The sequence below is a fragment of the Erythrolamprus reginae genome, chromosome 2, assembly GCF_031021105.1.
Source record: "Erythrolamprus reginae isolate rEryReg1 chromosome 2, rEryReg1.hap1, whole genome shotgun sequence".
NCBI classification, from domain to species: domain Eukaryota; kingdom Metazoa; phylum Chordata; class Lepidosauria; order Squamata; family Dipsadidae; genus Erythrolamprus; species Erythrolamprus reginae.
The window spans coordinates 39,998,352-40,019,422 of record NC_091951.1 but is presented as its reverse complement, the minus strand read 5'-3'; the positions used below and the strand labels follow the sequence as shown (position 1 = coordinate 40,019,422).

General features: G+C 43.2%; 2 protein-coding genes across 2 annotated transcripts in view; one reads left to right on the top strand and one right to left on the bottom strand.

Moving 5' to 3' along the window:
* GNL1 (G protein nucleolar 1 (putative)) overlaps positions 1 to 2,983 on the top strand; it is a 31,219-nt gene extending 28,236 nt beyond the window's left edge. Inside the window, exon 9 of the mRNA XM_070737894.1 lies at positions 2,554 to 2,983. Within this exon, the coding sequence (XP_070593995.1) occupies positions 2,554 to 2,852 (299 nt within the window). The 3' untranslated portion in view covers positions 2,853 to 2,983. The remainder of the gene's footprint in view (positions 1 to 2,553) is intronic.
* A 2,240-nt stretch (positions 2,984 to 5,223) lies between these two features.
* On the bottom strand, positions 5,224 to 16,917 carry NRM (nurim). The gene is made up of 4 exons (XM_070737756.1): positions 16,717 to 16,917; positions 14,564 to 14,766; positions 9,255 to 9,431; positions 5,224 to 8,554 (listed from the first exon to the last, which is right to left on the bottom strand). The coding sequence occupies exons 1-4, from the start codon at positions 16,883 to 16,885 to the stop codon at positions 8,234 to 8,236; spliced, it is 870 nt and encodes a 289-aa protein (XP_070593857.1). The 5' UTR covers positions 16,886 to 16,917; the 3' UTR covers positions 5,224 to 8,233.
* Positions 16,918 to 21,071: the final 4,154 nt, after the last annotated feature.

Genomic DNA, 21,071 nt, shown 5'->3' with positions numbered 1-21,071 from the left:
CAACACTTTGAATTGCATCTGGAAACCAATTGGCAGCCAGTGCAGACTGCGGAGTGTTGGAGAGATATGTGCATGTCTGGGCAGGGCTGTGACCGCTCGCGTGGCTGCCTTCTGCACAATTTGCAGTTTCCGAACACTCTTCAGAGGGAGCCCCATGTAGAGAGCATTGCAGTAGTCGAGCCTCGAGGTGATGAGGGCATGAGTGATTGTGAGCAGAGACTCCATGTCCAAATAGGGCCACAACTGCTGTACCAGGCTAATCTGGGCAAATGCCCCACTTGCCAAAGCCTACAGATGATGTTCCAAGGTCAGTTGTGGATCGAGGAGGGCACTCAAGTCCCCCCACCCCCAGGATGATGGATGGACGAATGGAAATGTCCTTGGGAGGCAGAACCCACCGCCACTCTGTCTTATCGGGGTTGAGCTTGAGCCTTTTGACCATTTCTCCATCACTTCCAAAAGGAAGTGAGGGATCTCTAGCCTGGTGCTCTTTTGACAAATGGGATTTCTTTAATTCTCAATGAATCCAGCATCTTTGGCAGGTTTCCAGGCTAAGAAAACCGGTCCAGGGAAATAGCAAGCAGGATGAAGGACCAACATCTAGCTAGCCTGGAATCATGCATAATTGCAGGAAAGGATGATTATATCCCGATAAATTCCCACTTACTTTTCTCAATAAATCTCTTAAGTCCTCGACTTAAATGGCCACAAACAATCCCAAAATATCAATTGCTAAGCAAGACAATTGTCGAGTTGAGTTTGCCCCATTTTTACAACCTTTCTTGCCACAGTTGTTAAGTGAATCGTGTGGTTGTTGAACAAATCCGTCTTCCCGCGTTGACTTGGCTTGCCGAAAGCCGGCTGGGAAGGTTGCAAAAGGGGATCAGGTGACCCTGGGACAATGCAACCGCCATAAATACCCGCCAGTTGCCGAGCACTTGAATTTTGATCATGTGACTATGAGGGTGCTGCCACAGTTGTAAGCGTGAAATCTGTGAAGTCCTAAGTGCTGTTGCTGCTACTAGTCTTGGCCTTCTTTTATTTATTTATTTATTTATTCATTCATTCATTCATTTTATTTTATTAGATTTCTATGCCACCCTTCTCGAGGCGACTTTGCAGCAGAACGTTTCTCTCGCAGGCTCTTTACTGCGTAGAGTCCAGAAGACTGCTCACTGATAAGGGTTTGCTAGGAATAGTGGCTTAGGCGAAATCAAGGGTTGGCAAACCACAGCTCTGGAGCCGCATGTGGCTCTTTCATCCCTCTGCTGCGGCTCCCTGTACTCTCTAAATTAGGGTCACAACCGCCAGTGTGCGACACCCGGCTGGTTCATCATTTATTGAGCTTTTCAGAATATCTCCGGGACCGCCTTCTGCCGCATGAATCTCAGCGATCAGTTAGGTCCCACAGAGTTGGCCTTCTCCAGGTCCTGTCGACTAAACAATGTCGTTTGGTGGGACCCAGGAGAAGAGCCTTCTCTGTGGCAGCCCCGGCCCTCTGAAACCAACTCCCCCCAGATATCAGAGTTGCCCCCACCCTCCTTGCCTTTCGCAAGCTTCTTAAAACCCACCTCTGTCGTCAGGCATGGGGGAATTGAAATTTCCCTTCCCCCTAGGCTTATAGAATTTATACATGGTATGCTTGTATGTATGAGTGGTTCTTTAAATTGGTTTTTTTAGATTGTTTTAATATTAGATTTGTTTACATTGTCTTTTTATATTGTTGTTAGCCGCCCCGAGTCTTCGGAGAGGGGCGGCATACAAATCTAATAGATAGATAGATAGATAGATAGATAGATAGATAGATAGATAGATAGATAGATTGATTGATTGATTGATTGATTGATTGATTGATTGATTACTTAATTGAGCTATTCCTTTCCCTCCATGCCTATACAATTTATGCATGGTATGTTTGTGTGTATGTTTGATTTTTAATAAGGGTTTTTTAGTTATTGTAATACAGTATTAGATTTGTCATATGCTGTTTTATTATTGTTGTTAGCCATCCCGAGTCTACGGAGAGAGGCGGCATACAAATCTAATAAATAAATAAAATTAGGGTCACAACCGTCAGTGTGCGACACCCGGCTGGTTAATCATTTATTGAGCTTTTCAATCTCTCTTTTTTTCCTCATAGTTCAAAATGTTTTTTTTTTCCTTGTTGCATGCAGAAACAAAAATGTGTTTTCTCTGTAGCAGGTCGCTGATTTAATAAATGCAACACATTATACATTTATCTCTCTCTCTCATCTATCTATCTATCTATCTATCTATCTATCTATCTATCTATCTATCTATCTTTTTATCTTTCTATCTATCTACAATGCATAAAGGTAAAAAAAAAAGATGTATGCAGTGTTATCTTCATTTTAGAATGTCGACAGTTTTTGTGGTTCCCGGTGTTTTCCTTTCTGTGAGAAACGGGTCCAAACGGCTCTTTGAGTGTTTAAGGTTGCCGAGCCCTGGGCTAGATAGAAGTTATCCTAAGACTTCCCCTAGCGATGGATGCTAGGTTTTCTCACCGCTCTGTTTTTTTTGTTCCCTGTGCAGCCATGTGGGAGCATCACCCCGAAACGGCTGAGATGGCAGCTTTGCAGGAAGACCATCGCCGAGAAGACAAGCAAGGCTCTGCAGAGGAAAACGAGTGGGAGGAAGAAGAGGAGGACGAAATCTCCAGCTCGGGAGAGGAGGAGGACGAAGAGAAAGATCGGGATGCCGATGAAGAAGGAGAAGAGGAGGAGGAGCCCCTCTCAGCCCCCAAGAGTGGGCCCAGCCAATCCGCCCCTCCTAGAAAGGGGAAACTACCCACTCAGAACTTGTTTGCTTTGCTTGGGGAGGATGAATGTTAGTGGCTTCCCCTCTTGAACTCAAGGACGGGCGACAGATTGGCCCAGCCCAACCCAGCCGCCCTCCCCACTGTGCATTCCCCAGCTCCGGAGCTGCTACTGTATATCAATAAAGGTGATGTTTATTTCCTGGCTCACCTTTGTGGCTGCCAAGAGGTGAAAGAAGAAACAATTTTTCCCATGGGATTCAATATAAAAGCAAATAATGTGTGCGATTGGGGAAACCACAGGGAGGTGGACGCCCTGTTTCCTCCCAGGAGATTCCTAGAGAGGCCTCATGGAGGCTTCTCCCTGCCTTTTCTGGCTGTTTCCTCCCAGGAGATTCCTAGAGAGGCCCCACAGAGGCTTCTCCCGCCTTTTCCGGCCCTGTTTCCTCCCAGGAGATTCCTAGAGAGGCCCCACGGAGGCTTCTCCCTGCCTTTTCCGGCCCTGTTTCCTCCCAGGAGATTCCTAGAGGCCCCACGGAGTTTTCTCCCCATCTTTTCCAGCCCTGTTTCCTCCAAGGAGATTCCTAGAGAGGCCCCACAGAGGCTTCTCCCTGCCTTTTCCGGCCCTATTTCCTCCCAGGAGATTCCTAGAGAGGTCCCACGGAGGCTTCTCCCTGCCTTTTCCGGCCCTGTTTCCTCCCAGGAGATTCCTAGAGATGTCCCAAGGAGGCTTCTCCCCGCCTTTTCTGGCCCTGTTTCCTCCCAGGAGATTCCTAGAGAGGCCCCAAGGAGGCTTCTCCCTGCCTTTTCTGGTTAGTTTCAGAGGCTCAGGTTTGTAAGTGGAAAATGGTTCTTGTGAAGAGGCAAAAAAATATTGAACGCCCAGTTCTTATCTAGAAAAGTTTGTAAGTAGAGGTGTTCTTAGGTAGACGTATGGCTGTACTTGACTCATCAGCTGGCTATGTTGTTTTGGCTGAAGGCTCTATCTTCCTCGTATCTCCCTCCAGCTTCAAACTGAATTCATGTCAGAATCCTCAAGGATAGAAACAATCCCATACCCCAATTAAATTCAAGCTTGACATCGAGGACTACCTATACAAGGGCAACATTTAACGATTAAAACTGAGCCTCACAGTATTTCTGTGGTATAACCATAATGAAGATAAGCTGTTTTCTTTGGTAATAAAGAGAATATAAGCTAAATTCTATGCCTCAAGGGCAGGGCTGGATTCTACTTACCTTCGCTACAAGTTTGGGGTTGTGCTTAAAGTGCGCACTCACTACATTTTGCACACTCACATTTGTGCATGCTGTGCCCCCATCACTCCCAGATTAAACACATTAAGCACCCAGAACTGTGCAGCAGCTGCCAAAAAAGCCAACACAGTTCTAGGCTGCATTAATGGATAGAATCAAGATCATGTGAAATGTTAATACCACTTTATAAGGCTTTGGTAAGGCCACACTTGGAATACTGCATTCAGTTTTGGTTGCCACGATGCAAAAAGGATGTTGAGACTCTAGAATAAGTGCAGAGAAGAGCGACAAAGACGATTAGGGGACTGGAGGCTAAAACATATGAAGAATGGTTGCAGGAACTGGGCATGGCTAGTTTAATGAGAAGAAGGACCGGGGGAGACATGAGAGCAGTGTTCCAATATCTCAAGGCTTGCCACAAAGAAGAGGGAGTCAACCTATTTTCCAAAGCACCTGAGAGTAAAACAAGAAACAATGCGTGGAAGCTGAACAAGGAGAGAAGCAACTTAGAACTAAGAAGACATTTCCTGACAGTTAGAACAATCAGTGGAACAGCTTGCCTCCAGAAGTTGTGAATGCTCCAACACTGGAAGTTTTTAAGATGTTGGATAACCATTTGTCTGAAGTAGTGTAGCTTTCCTGCTAAGCAGGGGGTTGGACTAGAAGACCTCCGAGATCCCTTCCAACTCTGTTATTGTTGTTATTATTATTATCATCTCTATGTGCAAGAGGCCTTGGAGGTTGAAAATAACCAGGAGGTTATTTTCGCTTAAATTTGGCTCTGGTGGACGGATTTCAAGCTGGGGGCGTGTCCAGCCAACCATCACTGCCGGTTTGGCGAGTGAGCTGAAATTCCCGCTACCGGTTCTACAGAATCGGTCCGAACTGGCAGGAACCCACTTCTGCTCAAGGGTCACTATGCCTCCACTGACAGGGCAATGATGCATCGTGCAAGAAAGCCAATGAGATTTTTCTTGCCCTCCAAATAGGAACCTCGTTGAGGACTCATCTTTTACAACCTGGCTTCCAGAGGTTTTACAAACTGGAAGGGCTTTTACGCCGGTGCAAGCTTGTGCATATTATGGAAAGTCCTGCTGAGCATCCAACCTGTAGAGCACCACTGAAGTTGGAGATGGGGGGAAAAAAAGGATCTTTACCAAACTTTTTAAGACGCAGTAAAACACAGCAAGTTTTATATTTTTTTAAAAATAGATTACATTTATTTTGCGCTGAAATCCAAGATTTTTTTTCTTTGTTTTAAAGCTTCATTAGTATTAAGATACAGAATTACAATATACATTTACAAGGACAGAACCAGGTTTTGAGATATTGGTGGTGTTTCAGGCCACTGTAAAATAAGGCAGTAGAACCAACCCTAGGCGGCAGCAGCCTGGAAATTTTAACTTTCCTCTTCCTGCTATATGTAGGTTCCTGTACCTTTAACGAAAGTAAGAATTATAACAAAATAGACGGGAGGAATCAGACATTTTGCTCCTAGAACGATGGGACATGTTGATTTTATTTATTGATCGCATTAGTGTAGTTTATAATTTAAAAAAAGATGTCCCATTGTAATATTCCTTATGGGAAACGGAAGGATGTTTGTACTAAGCATTTAAAGTGCAGGACTTCCATCGTCCAAAACTTCCCCAAAATGGTGGCCACAGTGGCCTCCAGTGAGGTGAAATTCAAGATTTCCATACGGGCATTATGATAAAAAATCCTGACCCTTTAGGTATCTTTATACAAAAGAGCTTAGCTTGTTTGACTCTTCCCTATTGATGCTGCCAGATGGCCCCGAGATATGATTCTACGACAGAGGTAAGCAAAGTAGGTTCTTCTATGACAAGTGGACTTCAATTCCCAGAATTCCTCAGCTAGCATGATTGGCTCAGGAATTCTGGGAGTTGAAGTCCACAAGTCATAAAAGAGACAACTTTGCCTACCCCTGTTCTATGACATGATGATGAGGGAGGAGCCACATCGGTGGGCATGCGATTTTCGGGCCTTCTGGGCCCACTCTGAATTGGGAAAAAGGCCTGGTTTTTTGTTCTCCCCAAGCTCCAGAGCCTTTCTAAGAGCCTGGGGAGAGTGAAAACAGCCTCTCCTGCCCTTCTCCAGAGGCCGGAAATGTTCCGTTTTCCAACTTGAAAACTCCAGGGGGGGTGGAGAAGGCCTTTTCACCCTCCTCAAGCTCCTAGAAAGGCTCTGAAGCATGGGGAGAACAAAAAAATTGGACCTTCCGGTTTAACCGGAAGTTGGCAAATGGGCCATTTTCTGTCTCCAGAGGGCTTCCGGTGGGGGTGGGGGGCGCGTTTTCGCCCTCCCCAAATTCCTAGAAAGGTTCTGGAGCCTGGGGAGAATGAAAAAAGGGCGTGCCACCATGTGGTGGGGAGTGGGGGGGGGCGAGGTCACGTACGCATGCGTGGAGGGGGTACGCATGGAATTATGCGTGTGGGCACCTGTGCACCCTGCCCCCTTTTAGCACTCGAACCAAAAAAAAAAAGGTTCACCATCACTGCTTTAATCTATAATAGTGTTTTTCAACTACGGCACCTTGATGTCTGGACTTCAATTCCCAGCATTTCCCAGCCAACACACTGGGAAATAAAAAGGATAAGCTGTATTTGAGAACTCTTAACATGGGCAGTGTTTCTATTGATCAAAATAATCTTTTAAAAGAACAACATGAGTGAAAGATTTGGAAATCCCTTCGGAAAATCTAATACTCAGATATCAGTATCAGCATTTGGGCTGAAAGCTTTTTTGATTTCTGTTTTTTTCTTCTATGATCCAAGGGAAGTTTTTACCTCAGAAACAAGGCACCTTTGCAACAGTAGTTAAGAGGCTTAAACCATCACACACATACTGTATACTCATAAATCATATTGAAGTCATGCATCCCCTTGTAAGTATTCCTCCAAATAAGTACACTTGGCTGCTTATATATATATATATTTAAAAAATTAAGTATTTGCATGTTGAGGTTAAAATGCTATGATTAAAAAATTGTGGCAAGAGGTCAGTAAAAGCTTTGAAATAAATAAAAACATGCTATTAATTTTAAAAAGATCTTTTTAAACATCCTCTTAAGTCAAAGCAGGCTGTTAAAGAGCTAAAGAGCAGTCATTTCCCCAATTTATTTATTTATTTTACTCTGGAGGGGCTGCTGTGCTCTTGAAAACATATTCTAGATGTCTCTTTTCCATAGTTGGATGTTTGTTTAACCCAGGGGTAGGCAAAGTTGGCTCTTCTATGACTTGTAGACTTCACCTCCCAGAATTCCTGAGCCAGGAATTCTGGGAGTTGAAGTCCAGATGTCATAGAAGAGCCAACTTTGCCTACCCCTGGTTTAACCAGCTGCTTTGCTCTCCACACAACCATCCAATCTAGAGGCTGCCACGAAAATGGCCAATTATAGCTGGATTTTCAACCAGTGTTAAGGATTCTCAGAGTAAGAGAAAAAATCATGATAAAAAATGATCTTAACATTCTAAGGTGGGATCAACCCAGGCATCTGCTATTCCAGCCTTCTCCAATAAACAGCACCTCCGTTACATGATCTACAATATGAGTCGAACTTAGTGTGGTTCAATCCAGGCTATCCCAATTGGATATTCTCCAAATGTGTCGAGACTTAAATCCCCAACATCTTCACCTACTATTGCTGTTGAGGACAATGAAGTCCGTAACAATGGAGAACTCTAGCTTAGGAAAGATTCCTTTAGAGAGCTACAAGAGAACGGGGCCCAATAGATAACAAACTCGTGCGAGGTAGCCCTTCAAGTCCTTTTTATGCAAATAGCAATAACATTTAGACTTATATACCGCTTTGCAATGCTTTACAGCCCCTTTCTAAGCGGTGTACAGAGACTAAGCATATTGCCCCCAAGAATCTGGGTCCTCATTTTACCGACCTTGGAAGGATGTAAGGCTGAGTCAACCTTGAGCCTGGTGAGATTCAATCTGCCAACGGCTGGCAGCCGGTGAGCAGCAGAAGTAGCTTGTAGCACTGCACTCTAACCACTGCACCACCACGGCTCTTAATAAAGCATATCCCAAGACAAGCTATGGCGTATTATTCAGTGCTTTGCAAGCAGGGAGCTGTGGCAGCTTTTGTGGCAGTTTGACCCTCCCAAAAAGTCAGACCCCTATCCCCCCCACCCCTGAAACCAAAACCGGTACCTATCCCACCCTTACTCAGTTGTCCTTGTAGTCCGAGGGGCCGTTTTGAGCCAAGAAGCCCCCATAAGCTGCCTCTTCCCGGGAGAAGATTTGGAACTTCTTGTCCAGCTGGGCACGGAGGTAGAGGTAATCCTGTTCATCCAGGCTGTGAGCACAGGTGAGATAGACCGTGAAGAGGGAGGCCAGAAGCAGGCGGTCAAGGGAGAGGCAGGGAACGGCCCAGAGGATAAGGAGAAACTCCACATACAGCGGATGGCGAAGGTGGGAGTAGAGACGGAGAGCCCGTGAAGACTTCACCGCCAAAGGGTCTCCCATATCCAAGCAGTAGTAATAAACCTGGGGGTGAAATGAGAGCAACATCTGTTTACTGTACAGCAGTGAAGGGCTGCAAATTTTTTTACTACCACGCTGTGGGTGTGGCTTATTTTTGGGTGTGGCTTGCAGACCATGTGACCGGGTGGGAGTGGCTTGAAGATCAAGTGACTGGGGGAGTGGCTTAATGGTCATGTGACTGGCTTAAAGGTGGGCAACTTGACGTCATTCACGTCAAGGATTTGGGTTAGGGTTTTGGACAAAATGTATCATCCCCCACCAACCTGCTGGAAGATAAACGGGGTTACATCAGATGCTGGGCTCACCATGTTTTTATTTCCCAAACTAGAAACATAGAAGATTGACGGCAGAAAAAGACCTCATGGTCCATCTAGTCTGCCCTTATACTATTTTGTGTATTTTATCTTAGGATGGATATATGTTTATCTCAGGCATGTTTAAATTCAGTTACTGTGGATTTACCAACCACGTCTGCTGGAAGTTTGTTCCAAGGATCTACTACTCTTTCAGTAAAATAATATTTTCTCATGTTGCTTCTGATTTCCCCCCCAACTAACCTCAGATTGTGCCCCCTTGTTCCTGTGTTCACTTTCCTATTAAAAACACTAACCACAACAGAAGGTAAGTAGATTACACCACTGCTGCGTCCTTGCTCACCAAATGGAGAAACATGAAGGAGAAGAAACAAATACAAATACGGTACCTGCTTGACTCCCATTAGTTCTGCGTAATCAAAGATGAGGATGATGCTGAAGATGATGAGCCAGGAGATGAAATGCAGGATAAAGCAGATAAGTGGAACCCAAGTGATCCATGGCTCAGTGTTTGTGTTCCAGAGCATGGGGCCATCCTGGACTGGCTGCCAATATCTCATCAGCAACTATGTTAAAAGAGAAGGAAAAAATGTATTTATTTATTATTTATTTATTAGATTTGTGCGCCGCAGACTCGGGGCGGCTAACAACAATAGTGAAACAACATATAACAAATCTAATATTTAAAGTAATTTTAAAAACCCTAATTTAAAAAACCAAACATACACACAACCATACCATGCATAAATTGTATAGGCCTGGGAGGAAATGAATATCTCAATTCCCCCATGCCTGACGACAGAGGTGGGTTTTAAGAAGCTTACGAAAGGTGAGGAGGGGAGAGGCAATTCTGATCTCTGGGGGGAGTTGGTTCCAGAGTGTCGGGGCCGCCACAGAGAAGGCTCTTCCCCTGGGTCCCACCAAATGACATTGTTTAGTCGAGGGGATCCGGAGAAGGCCAACTCTGTGGGATTGCTGGGATTCGTGCGGCAGAAGGCGGTCCTGTAGATATTCTGGTCCGATGCCATGAAGGGCTTTATAGGTCATAACCAACACTTTGAATTGAATTGTGACCGGAAACTGATCGGCAACCAATGCAGATTGCGGAGTGTTGGTGTGACATGGCCATATCTGGGAAAGCCCATGATAGCTCTCTGAGCTGCATTCTGCACGATCTGAAGTTTCTGAACACTTTTCAGAGGTAGCCCCAGGTAGAGAGCGTTACAGTAGTCGAGCCTCGAGATGATGAGGGCATGAGTGACTGTGAGCAGTGACTCCCGGTCCAAATAGGGCCGCAACTGGTGCACCAGGCGAACCTGGGCAAACGCCCCCCTCGCCACAGCTGAAAGATGTTTCTCTAATGTGAGCTGTGGATCGAGGAGGACGCCCAAGTTGCGGACCCTCTCTACGTTGCTAGCAGGCACCGCAAAGACATTTAACACGACAGCAGGTGGGGAAGTTCAGGTCATGTAGGGTACGAATCGAAATACTGTAACAGAATTACAGAGTTGGAAGGGACCTTGGGGCAGGGGTGAAATTGCTACTGGCTCGACCCAGCTCGGGCGTGCCGTTAGCGGTGGCTGCTGGTGATTTGGAGAAACAGTAGCGGGAGTTGCGTAAGGTCCCACCCACTTTTAACCTTCTGCGCATGCGCAGGGGGTGAAAAAGTATGTACAATGTTGGTGTGAGCAAAGCGCGAGTGCAAAACGCAAAGCACACGCTTCCGAACCATAGGGAAGGTAAGTAGATTTCACTGCTGCTTTGGAGGTCTTTAAGTCCAATACCCTGCTCAGTCAGGAAACCCTCTACCATTTGGGACAAGTGGTTATACAATTTCTTCTTTAAAAACCTCCATTATCTAATAATACATATATTGGTTGCGGCACGAATAGTATTTGCACAGAAATGGAAAGAAAATACAATACCAAAAGATACTGAAGTACTTAAAAAAATTATAGAATGTGCAGAACTAGATATGATGACTAAACGTTTAAATAATCAAACTGAAACAGAATATTATAAAATATGGGATAAAGTATATGATTGGTGGAATTTTAAAAATTGTATTAATAATTAACTACAACATAGAATGAAATATTAAGTAGTATTACTAATAACTTTTTTCTTTTTTGTTTCTGTTTGTATAAGCATAGAATATTTTAGAGTGTAGAGAAATTTAAATAATAAGTTTAATATCAAAAATATAGAGTTAAATTTAACAAGAATGTAACTTACATGTCTGACATTTCTGCTTTGATCTGATTATAGTTAGGATTTTTTACATTTTTGTATTAGTTAGACTTCTACGACAAGAGGAGCAATGGTAGCTCCTTAAATGTTTAGTGTTGTATGTCTTTGTTTGTCCTTTTGAAAATTTAATTAAAAAAATATAAAAAATAAAATAAAAACCTCCAGTGTTGGAACACCCACAACTTCTGGAGGAAAGTTGTATGTTACAAAACAACGCAAGTTTAAATGCAAGCTATAGTCTTCATTATTATCTTCTTTTTTAAATTGCCCATTTCTCCTAGCTGAGAAAGACCTCCAGGGAAGGCGATTCAGTTCGTATTTTGCAATATAATGAAGAATTTAAAGGCTCAAGATTTTTACAGGTAGCCCTTGATTGACAACCACAATTGACACAGGGACTTTGATAAGTCATCGCAATCATAAGTCAAATCACCATGTGACTGCACTTAATTTTCACTGTGTCACTGTGGTTGTTAAGCAAATCACATGGTCGTGAATCTGAATCCAGCTTTTCCAATGGGTGTTTTTGCTAGAAAATGACAACAAAAACAACCAAATCGCAAAAAGCAATCAAGTATCCATGGGGATGCTTGCACCCCGTTAGAAATACAGGCTGGTTGCCAAGCATCTAAAATGTGATCACGTGGCTATGAGGATGGGGCAGCAAATATAATTTCAAGGAAAGTTTATTTATTTTATTTATTTATTTTGTCCAATACACAATGAGGGTTTTAGTGGGTATATGTCTATATACACATAGTAAAATACATGATGAAGGTTATAGAGGAGATACTCATAGTAAAATATATCTAAGAAATAATAGAAAAGAAGGTATAGGAATAGAACATATCAATGAAAGAATAGAAGAAGAGATATAGGAATAGAAGAAAGGTATAGGAGATATAGGAGAGCAATAGGACACGGGACGGAAGGCACTCTAGTGCACTTGTACTCGCCTCTTACTGACCTCTTAGGAATCTGGAGAGGTCAGCCGTAGATAATCTAAGGGTAAAGTGTTGGGGGTTTGGGGATGACACTATGGAGTCCGGTAATGAGTTCCACGCTTCGACAACTCGGTTACTGAAGTCATATTTTTTACAGTCACGTTTGGAGCGGTTAATATTAAGTTTAAATCTGTTGTGTGCTCTTGTGTTGTTGTGTAACTGTTCTGACCCAGCTACGAACCCCAAAGAACACAGCACACACAAATTCTGTCCAAAGCTTCGTTTACTAAATTAAAAGACTACTAATGAGCTTTCTTAGTAGTCAGCAAACACAATTGCAATGTAAAACAGTCTTTGTGGAACACCAGCTGTCAATTCAACTTCATTAACAGCCAGCACGAGTCCACGGAATGATAACTCAAGTCTGAGCAAACAGTCTTGGAGATAACAGGAAGCTTACAATGGCTGGCAAAATGTTCTGAAGCAATTTGCAGGAAGAATGCCAAGAGAAAGAACAAGAATCGTGCAGATGTTTCTGAATTCAAAACACAAAGGCATAGACTACTGTAATGCTCTCTACATGGGGCTACCTTTGAAAAGTGTTCAGAAACTTCAGATCGTGCAGAATGCAGCTGCGAGAGCAATCATGGGCTTTCCCAAAAATGCCCATGTAACACCAACATAAAAGTCTGCATTGGTTGTCGATCAATTTCCGGTCACAATTCAAAGTGTTGGTTATCACCTATAAAGCCCTTCATGGCACCGGACCAGGGTATCTACGAGACCGCCTTCTGCGGCACAAATCCCAGCGACCGGTTAGGTCCCACAGAGTGGGCCTTCTCCGGGTCCCGTCAACAAAACAATGTCGTTTGGCGGGACCCAGGGGAAGAGCCTTCTCTGTGGCGGCCCCAGCCCTCTAGAACCAACTCCCCCCGGAGATTAGAATTGCCCCCACCCTCCTTGCCTTTTGTAAACTCCTTAAAATCCACTAATTATTAGATTTGTCAGTATATATTGTTTTTGTCACTGTTGTGAGCCGCCCCGAGTCTGCGGAGAGGGGCGGCATACAAATCTAATAAATAATAATAATAATAGTTGTTCCCTGCAAATTGCTGCCTGCATTGTCATCTCTTAAATAGGGGAATGGCCTGTTAGCCCCAAGTCTACCTTTGGGGAGACTCAGTGAAGGGCTTCAATTTTTTTACCACCACACTGGTGGTTTATTTTGTGGGTGTGGCTTGGCAGCCAGTGATCGGGTGGGAGTGGCTTGACAGTCATGTGACTGGGGGTGGCTTAAAGGTTATGTGACTGGCTTAAAGGTGGTCAACTTGACGTCACTCTTGTCAAGGGTTTGGGTTAGGGTGCCTGGCCTCTCCTCGCCTCAAACAGATACAATCTCCCTATCTATTTACTATTTCTAAACATCCAAAATATACTATTTAATTCTATGTACTGTATATGTGCCAAATGTGTACATACACATTACACACAAACACACAGAAATCTGCTATATAAACTGTATGTGTATGTACACACACACACACACACAGCTCTTCTAAAATTATACACATTCAACCTCATTTACTGTGATAGGAAAAACATACCCAGAGCCCAGAAGGGAAAAAAGAAAAAAATATAAACAATTTTTTTCTACCAGTTCTGTGTACCTGACCAAAATTTTTCTACCTCTTCTGCGTACCTGACTAAAATTTTTCTACCGGTTCTGCGTACCTGACGGTACCTGTAGGAGCCATCACTGAGGAGACTCCCCCTGAGGAACCACTTCTGCCTTTTCCAGCCTCCTCACTGTCTGACTCTGGTACCAGCTGCATAGGCTGCTAGCGCATCACAACATTAGTGCTAAGTCGGACAAACAGGACACAATTAGCTTCTCCTCTGGCGGGATCCGCTACCAGCTACACGGGCCTGCTGGCGGGCTACGAGAGTCACTTTCCTTGAATTTACAATTACAGTGTTCCCTCGATTTTCGCGGGGGATGCGTTCCGAGACTGCCTACGAAAGTCGAATTTCCGCAAAGTAGAGATGCGGAAGTAAATACACTATTTTTGGCTATGAACAGTATCACAAGCCTTCTCTTAACACTTTAAACCCCTAAATTGCAATTTTCCATTCCCTTAGCATCCATTTAGATTATTACCATGTTTATTTATTAAAGTTTATTTTAAAAAATATTTATTAAAGGCAGACGAAGGTTTGGCGATGACATATGAAGTCATCGGGCGGGAAAAACTGTGGTATAGGGGAAAAACCCGCGAAGTATTTTTAAATTAATACTTTTGAAAAACCGTGGTATAGACATTTCGTGAAGTTCGAACCCGCGAAAATCGAGGGAACACTGTACAGCTGAAGTCCATTGGAACTTCAATTGATGCACCGTCCGTACGTCCAGCTGTCCCTGTACATCTTTCCACTTTATTTTTAATGTATAAAAATCGGATGAATAAATAAATACATACATACATACTCTAAATCATGCTGCCTACCTGAAGGGATAAGCCTGTACAAAAAACATAGACCGTTCTCTGCAAGACCCCAAAGCAGTTGCAGGTCCAGTGTTTGACCCGATCAGAGGCCATCAAGCTGTGCTGCAGAATAAAAAGGACAATCAGGCCCACATCCACTGTGAGCGAGTGCAGAATCTTGGGATCCCTTAGGACAGTTTTCCACTGAGGATTCGAAGTGTCGTCTGCAAGAGAAAAACGGAGGAATCTTACACCCTGTATACGGCAGGACATAAACATGTATTACCAAAGAGGTTTATAAATGCCTACATCAACTTTTCTCAGAGGTGGGTTCCTCCCGGTTCGCCTGAACCGGTAATGACACGCTGGTGATGTCGCTGAACGAGACTGCCGACTGTCCAAGGACACTGCCCCATCTTTTAACATGCAGTGTGCATGCGGTCGCCATCTTGCTTTTGGCTTTCCGCCTAAAATATCACAGCAAAGTTTTGCAAAGTTCAGGAAGGTCGGAAAGAACCAAACATTCCTAGCAGAGGACAGCTGAATGACAGTTGGGATTGCTTTCAAACATCTTTTATATGGTTATGATCTGGCAATGATTTGTTCAATACACTCTCACTGGTTGGAGTCTAAGCCACAATGTGGATTTCCTGTTTGGGTGTTATTATACTAATCAAGGAGAGAAGCAATTTAGAACTAAGGAGAAATTTCCTAGCAGTTAGAACAATCAGTGGAACAACTTGCCACCAGAAGTTGTGAATGCTCCAACACTGGAAGTTTTTAAGAAAATGTTGGATAACCATGTAAGGGGTGTACATAAGCGTACTAGAGTGCCTTCCATCCCCTGTCCTATAGTCTTTCCTATATCTCATATATCTTCTCTACTATATCATCTATAATGTTCATTGGGAAAATATTTACTGACCCCTCGCATCCTGGACATAAACTGTTTCAACTCCTACCCTCAAACGTCGCTACAGAGCACTGCACACCAAGATAACTAGACACAAGAACAGTTTTTTCCCGAACGCCATCACTCTACTAAACAAATAATTCCCTCAATACTGTCAGACTTTTTACTAAATCTGCACTTCTATTTCTACTAGTTTTTCTCATCATTCCTATCATCCTTTTCCTCCCACTTAGGACTGTATGACTGTAACTTGTTGCTTGTATCCTAAGATTTTTTATTAATAATGATTGTTTCTTCATTGCTTATTTGACCCCTAAGACAATCATTAAGTGTTGTACCACATGATTCTTGACAAATGTATCTTTTTCTTTTATGTACGCTGAGAGCATGTGCACCAAGGCAAATTCCTTGTGTGTCCAATCACACTTGGCCAATAAAATTCTATTCTATTTATTCTATTGTATATTATTGTGTTTTGGACTAACTAACTAACTAACTAACTAACTAACTAACTAAATAAATAAATAAATAAATAAATAAATAAAATTTGTTTGAAGTGGTGCAGGGTTTCCTGCCTAAGCAGGGGGTTGGACTGGAAGCCCTCCACGGTCCCTTCCAACTCCGTTATTCTATTCTAATTCTATTATATTCTATTCTGTCAGAACGCAGCCATTGATAAAGGTCGCTCATGCCATTCCATCCCTGTCAATCAAATCAAATTCGTGCAGCGGGCGTGTCCAGCTCGCAATTTTTGGCAGCACAGAGAAGCGTTCCCTGGTTTCTATTTCCAGTCTTGCCATTTTTTTTTTTTTTTTTTTTTGCAAAGGGGCCTCTGGGCAGAAGCAAGCTGCAGCTCGAAACGTTGCCACAGAACACGCAAGGGCTAGTTTATTTATTTATTCATTTATATATTTATTCGGATTTACATGCAGCCCAACTCCCAAAGGACTTGTTGCAGCATGTCTCCATTCGCTATATTTGCTATCCATCCCAACGGGATGCCTTTAGATCAGTGTTTCCCAACCTTGGCAACTTGAAGATATTTGGACTTCAACTCCCAGAAGTCCCCAGCCAGCATTCGCTGGCTGGGGAATTCTGGGAGTTGAAGTCCAAATATCTTCAAGTTGCCAAGGTTGGGAAACACTGCTTTAGATCGGAGAGGATCAACTCCCCCCAAATCCCCAAACACTTCGGAAGCAGCTCACGTCGCACTCCAGATCGGAGGTCCTGCTTCGGGATCTCCAGGTTCTTTTTTATTTACCTGGATTCACGCCGGTTCCGTGAGGAGGAGAAGACGCAGCCCCCGCTGCGGGAAGCTGCAAAAAGACGGCGCGGAAGGAAATAAAACGGATCAGCTCCACGCCGGTCCCGAAGGTGAAAAGGAAATTGCCCAAGGCCGGGATCATTAGCAGGAACCGCAAAGCAGCCATGGCGGGAGAAAGGGGAAAAAAATAAGAAGAGAGCTGCTCCCGCCGCTTGGAAGGTACGCCCATCTGGGGGTGGGGCTTCCCCCGGAATCCGCACGCCCTCCCGTGACGTCACAGTCGCGGCGTTCTTCCTCCTTCTCCTCCGCCCCTCCCCGGAGTGAGAGGGCTTCCCTAGAATCCCCAGGTCCGCCATTGTTCTAATGACGTCACATACTCGGGGAAGAGCCTTCTTGAGGGATCCCGTGACGTCGAAGCCTATATAGGGGCGTACATAAGTGCACCAGTGTGCCTTTCGTCCCTTGTCCAATTGTCTTTCCTTTATCTCATATATCATATATATTTCCTTCCTTTCATATATCTTCTCTATTTTATATTTTTCTTTATATATATTACCTCATGTCTATTCTTTTCTATATATTGTGTATTGGACAAAATAAATAAATAAATATATCTATATATAGACTGCTAAAGTTTGGATCCTTGACGTCACAGCCGCGGCGTTCGTCTTTTTCCTCCTCCTCCGCCCCTTCCCGGAGTGAGAGGGCTTCCCTAGAAACTCCAGGTCCGCCATTGTTCTAATGACGTCACATATTCGGGGGCAGTGCCCTTCTTGAGGGATTCCGTGACATCGAAGCCTATACTGTATATCTATATATAGACTGCTAAAGCTTGGATCCATCAATGGAATGGAATGGAATAGAATAGAATTCTTTATTGGCCAAGTGAGACACAAGGAATTTGTCTCTCAGTGTACATAAAAGAAAAAGATACATTTGTCAAGAATCACGTGGTACAACACTTAATGATTGTCATAGGGGTCAAATAAGCAGTGAAAAAACAATATTAATAAAAATCTTAGGATGCAAGCAACAAGTTACAGTCCTACGTGGGAGGAAATGTGTGATAGAAATGATGAGAAAAAACTAGTAGAGATAGAAGTGCAGACTTAGTAAAAGGTTTGACAGTGTTGAGGGAATTATTTGTTTAGTCGAGTGAGGCGTTCGGGAAAAACTGTTCTTGTGTCTAGTTGTCTTGGTGTGCAGTGCTCTGTAGCGCCGTTTTGAGGGGAACGAGTTGAAACAGTTTGTGTCCAGGATGTGAAGGGTCAGTAAATATCTTCCCTGCCCTCTTTTTGACCCATGCAGTATACAGGTCCTCAATGGAAGACAGGTTGGCAGCAATTGTTCTTTCTGCAGTTCTGATTATCCTCTGAAGTCCGTGTCGGTCTTGTTGGGTTGCAGAACCAAACCAGACAGTTATAGAGGTGCAGATGACAGACTCAATGATTCCTCTGTAGAACTGTATCAGCAGCTCCTTGGGCAGTTTGAGCTTCCTGAGCTGGCGCAGAAAGAACGTTCTTTGTTGTGCTTTTTTGATGACGTTTTTGATGTTTCTTGTTTCTTCCCCCAATCCCAAAATCTTCAACCTTACATTATCTACAATAGACCTTTCCCCTTTTCTAAGAGGTCTGTAAGGGGCGTGCATAAGTGCACCTTTGTGCCTACCGTTCCTGTCCAAATGTCTTTTTTATCTTTTCTATCTCTACTTTATACTTATATTATGTTAAACATACTACAATACAATACTATATTTGTATGACAAATAAAATAAATAAATGTTAGGTGACCATTTTAGGTCTTGAAATATGATAGAATCTAGAAATCTGAAGGTCTCTACTGTTGATACTCTGTTGTCTAGTATTGTGAGAGGTGGAAGGGTTTCTCCTAAAGTCTACCACCATTTCTACCGTTTTGAGTGTGTTCAGTTCTAGATTGTTCCAGTCACACCACAAGGATAGTTGTTCAACCTCTCGTCTGTATGTGGATTCATCATTGTCTCGAATGAGTCCAATCACTGTTGTATCATCTGCAAACTTCAGTAGTGTAACAGATGGATCGTTTGAGATGCAGTCATTAGTGTATAGAGAGAAGAGAGGTGGTGAGAGTTCACAGCCTTGGGGGGCACCTGTGCTAATTGTACATGTATCTGATGTGATTTTTCCTAGCTTCACCTGATGCTTCCTGTCTGTTAGGAAGCTTGTGATCCACTTACAAGTGTGTTCAGGTACCGCTAGCTGATTTAGTTTGGTTAAGAGAATGTCCGGTACGATGGTGTTGAATGCTGAGTTGAAGTCTACAAAGATGTTTAGTTGCTAATGGTGGTGAAATGCTACCTGTATGCCCCAGTTTGGGTGTATTGGTAGCAGCGGTTGCTGATGTTTGGAGAACAGGTGGTGGCAATAGTGCGAGGCTCCACCCACTCTCCCGGACATCAACATGTTTTTTATACTCTGTGCATGGACAAAGACTTCTGTGCATGCGCAGAGGGTGAAACAGTGTGCTTGACAGGGACATACGCGTGAGCTGAGTGAGTGTACGCAGATACGCAAAGCTTTCGAACCAATAGGGAAGTAGATTTTACTGATACCTGGCCACACCCACACTGATCATGTATCCCGCCCAGTCCTGTGAGGTCAAACACAACCCTCGGTGAAATTGCGTTTGACATTTCTGCTCTAAAGCAACATTTTAAAAAGTTACCAAGTCTTAGCAATTCTACTGTAAGACAGTTTGGTTTGGCTTTCTGAGGCAACAATCTCTCTCTATAAAAGCTAAATATCGCTCACTCATCGCAAAATATCCGGAACTGTAAAGTCTACAAACTTGAAACTTGGCACATGTTTCTCTTGGCTTCTAGCTCCTTGCTAAGAAAGGATTTTTTGAAATGTCCATCAGATCATTAATATTTCTTATACAGTATTATATTAACATGTTCTAATGAGTTAGGTGTTCTACTCCCCCTCCCCACCTGAAAAGAACTCTGTTCCAACTGCCACTTGCCTTATATTAAGGACAGATAAGTCAAACGCTGATGATGCCCACACCCGGTTTAGCGAAGGGGTAGCATCACATGTTATATTAACATGTGATGCTACCCCTTCGCTAAACCGGGTGTGGGCATCACCAGCGTTTGACTTATATGTCCTGTGGGCTGGGAGTATAGAAATTCTACTCTCTCTCCCCACCAGAACAGAACTCTGTTCCAACTGCCAGTTGCCTTATATTAACATGCTCTGATGCTAAGGAGTTACACATTCTAAATAAATTTGTCAATGTATCAAGCTCAATCATAACTACTCATTAATTTTAAAGCTTTAACTGTCAATTTATCAAGCCCAATCACAGTTTCATAGCAAAGCATGGGTATCCAGCTACCAGTATAGGGATAAATCATCTCCTGAATTATAACCTTGAAATACACTGCTCAAAAAAAATAAAGGGAACACTTAAACAACACAATATAACTCCAAGTAAATCAAACTTCTGTGAAGTCAAACTGTCCACTTAGGAAGCAACACTGATGGACAATCAATTTCGTATGTTTTCAGCACATTCAACCTTATACAGAACAAAATATTCAATGAGGATATTTCATTCATTCAGATCTAGGATGTGTTCGTTGAGTGTTCCCTTTATTTTTTTGAGCTGTATATTTTCTTCTTCGTTGCCTCAGCTCATTTGGGCAATGTCCTGCCAAGCTGAATTGTTTATCTGGAAGCAAGTTCCCAGTTTCATGTCAGGGTTTAATGGTGATTCCTGCCCTAAAAATTAAAACTGGGGTTCAGAGTAATAGAAGCATAGCCAAACATAAAGGCTTCATTGTTCTCAGCAACTGTGCCAACCAGTGTTCCCTCTAATTTTTTGGGGGGGTGGGCAGAAAAGTATAGTGTCTGAGCAGCAGTCCCTTCGGGACTGGGCGGCACTGAAATAATAAATAAATAAATAAATAAATAAATAAATAAATAAATAAATAAATAAATGAACGAACGAACGAACGAACGAACGAACGAACGAACGAACGAACGAACGAACAAACAAACAAACAAACAAACAAACAAACAAACAAATAAAAAACCCACCCTGTTTTGCCTCAGAGGATTTCAAAATAAAATACTGTACTGTGTGTCTATAACAGTGAGCTCATAATAGGGCAACTCTATCAATATCAAAATGCCACTTAAATAGTTGAGCTAGTTTCAAACTAGATTTTGATTTTCTTTCTCTCTTCCTTACTCCCATTCTTTTTCTTTCTCTTTTCCTTCCTCTCTTTTTTCTATCTGTTTCTCTCTCTTCCTCTCTTCCTCTCTCTCTCCTTCCCTCTCACTCTTTCCCTCTCGGCTTCTGGGCAG

Coding starts and splice junctions, on each gene's coding strand:
- NRM (XM_070737756.1), bottom strand. CDS start 16,885: ATGGCTGCTTTGCGGTTCCTGCTAATGATCCCGGCCTTGGGCAATTTC. Junction 9,432..14,563: donor GTACAGGCTTATCCCTTCAG/GTAGGCAGCATG, acceptor CTTTTAACATAG/TTGCTGATGAGATATTGGCA. Junction 8,555..9,254: donor AACTAATGGGAGTCAAGCAG/GTACCGTATTTG, acceptor TTTCACCCCCAG/GTTTATTACTACTGCTTGGA.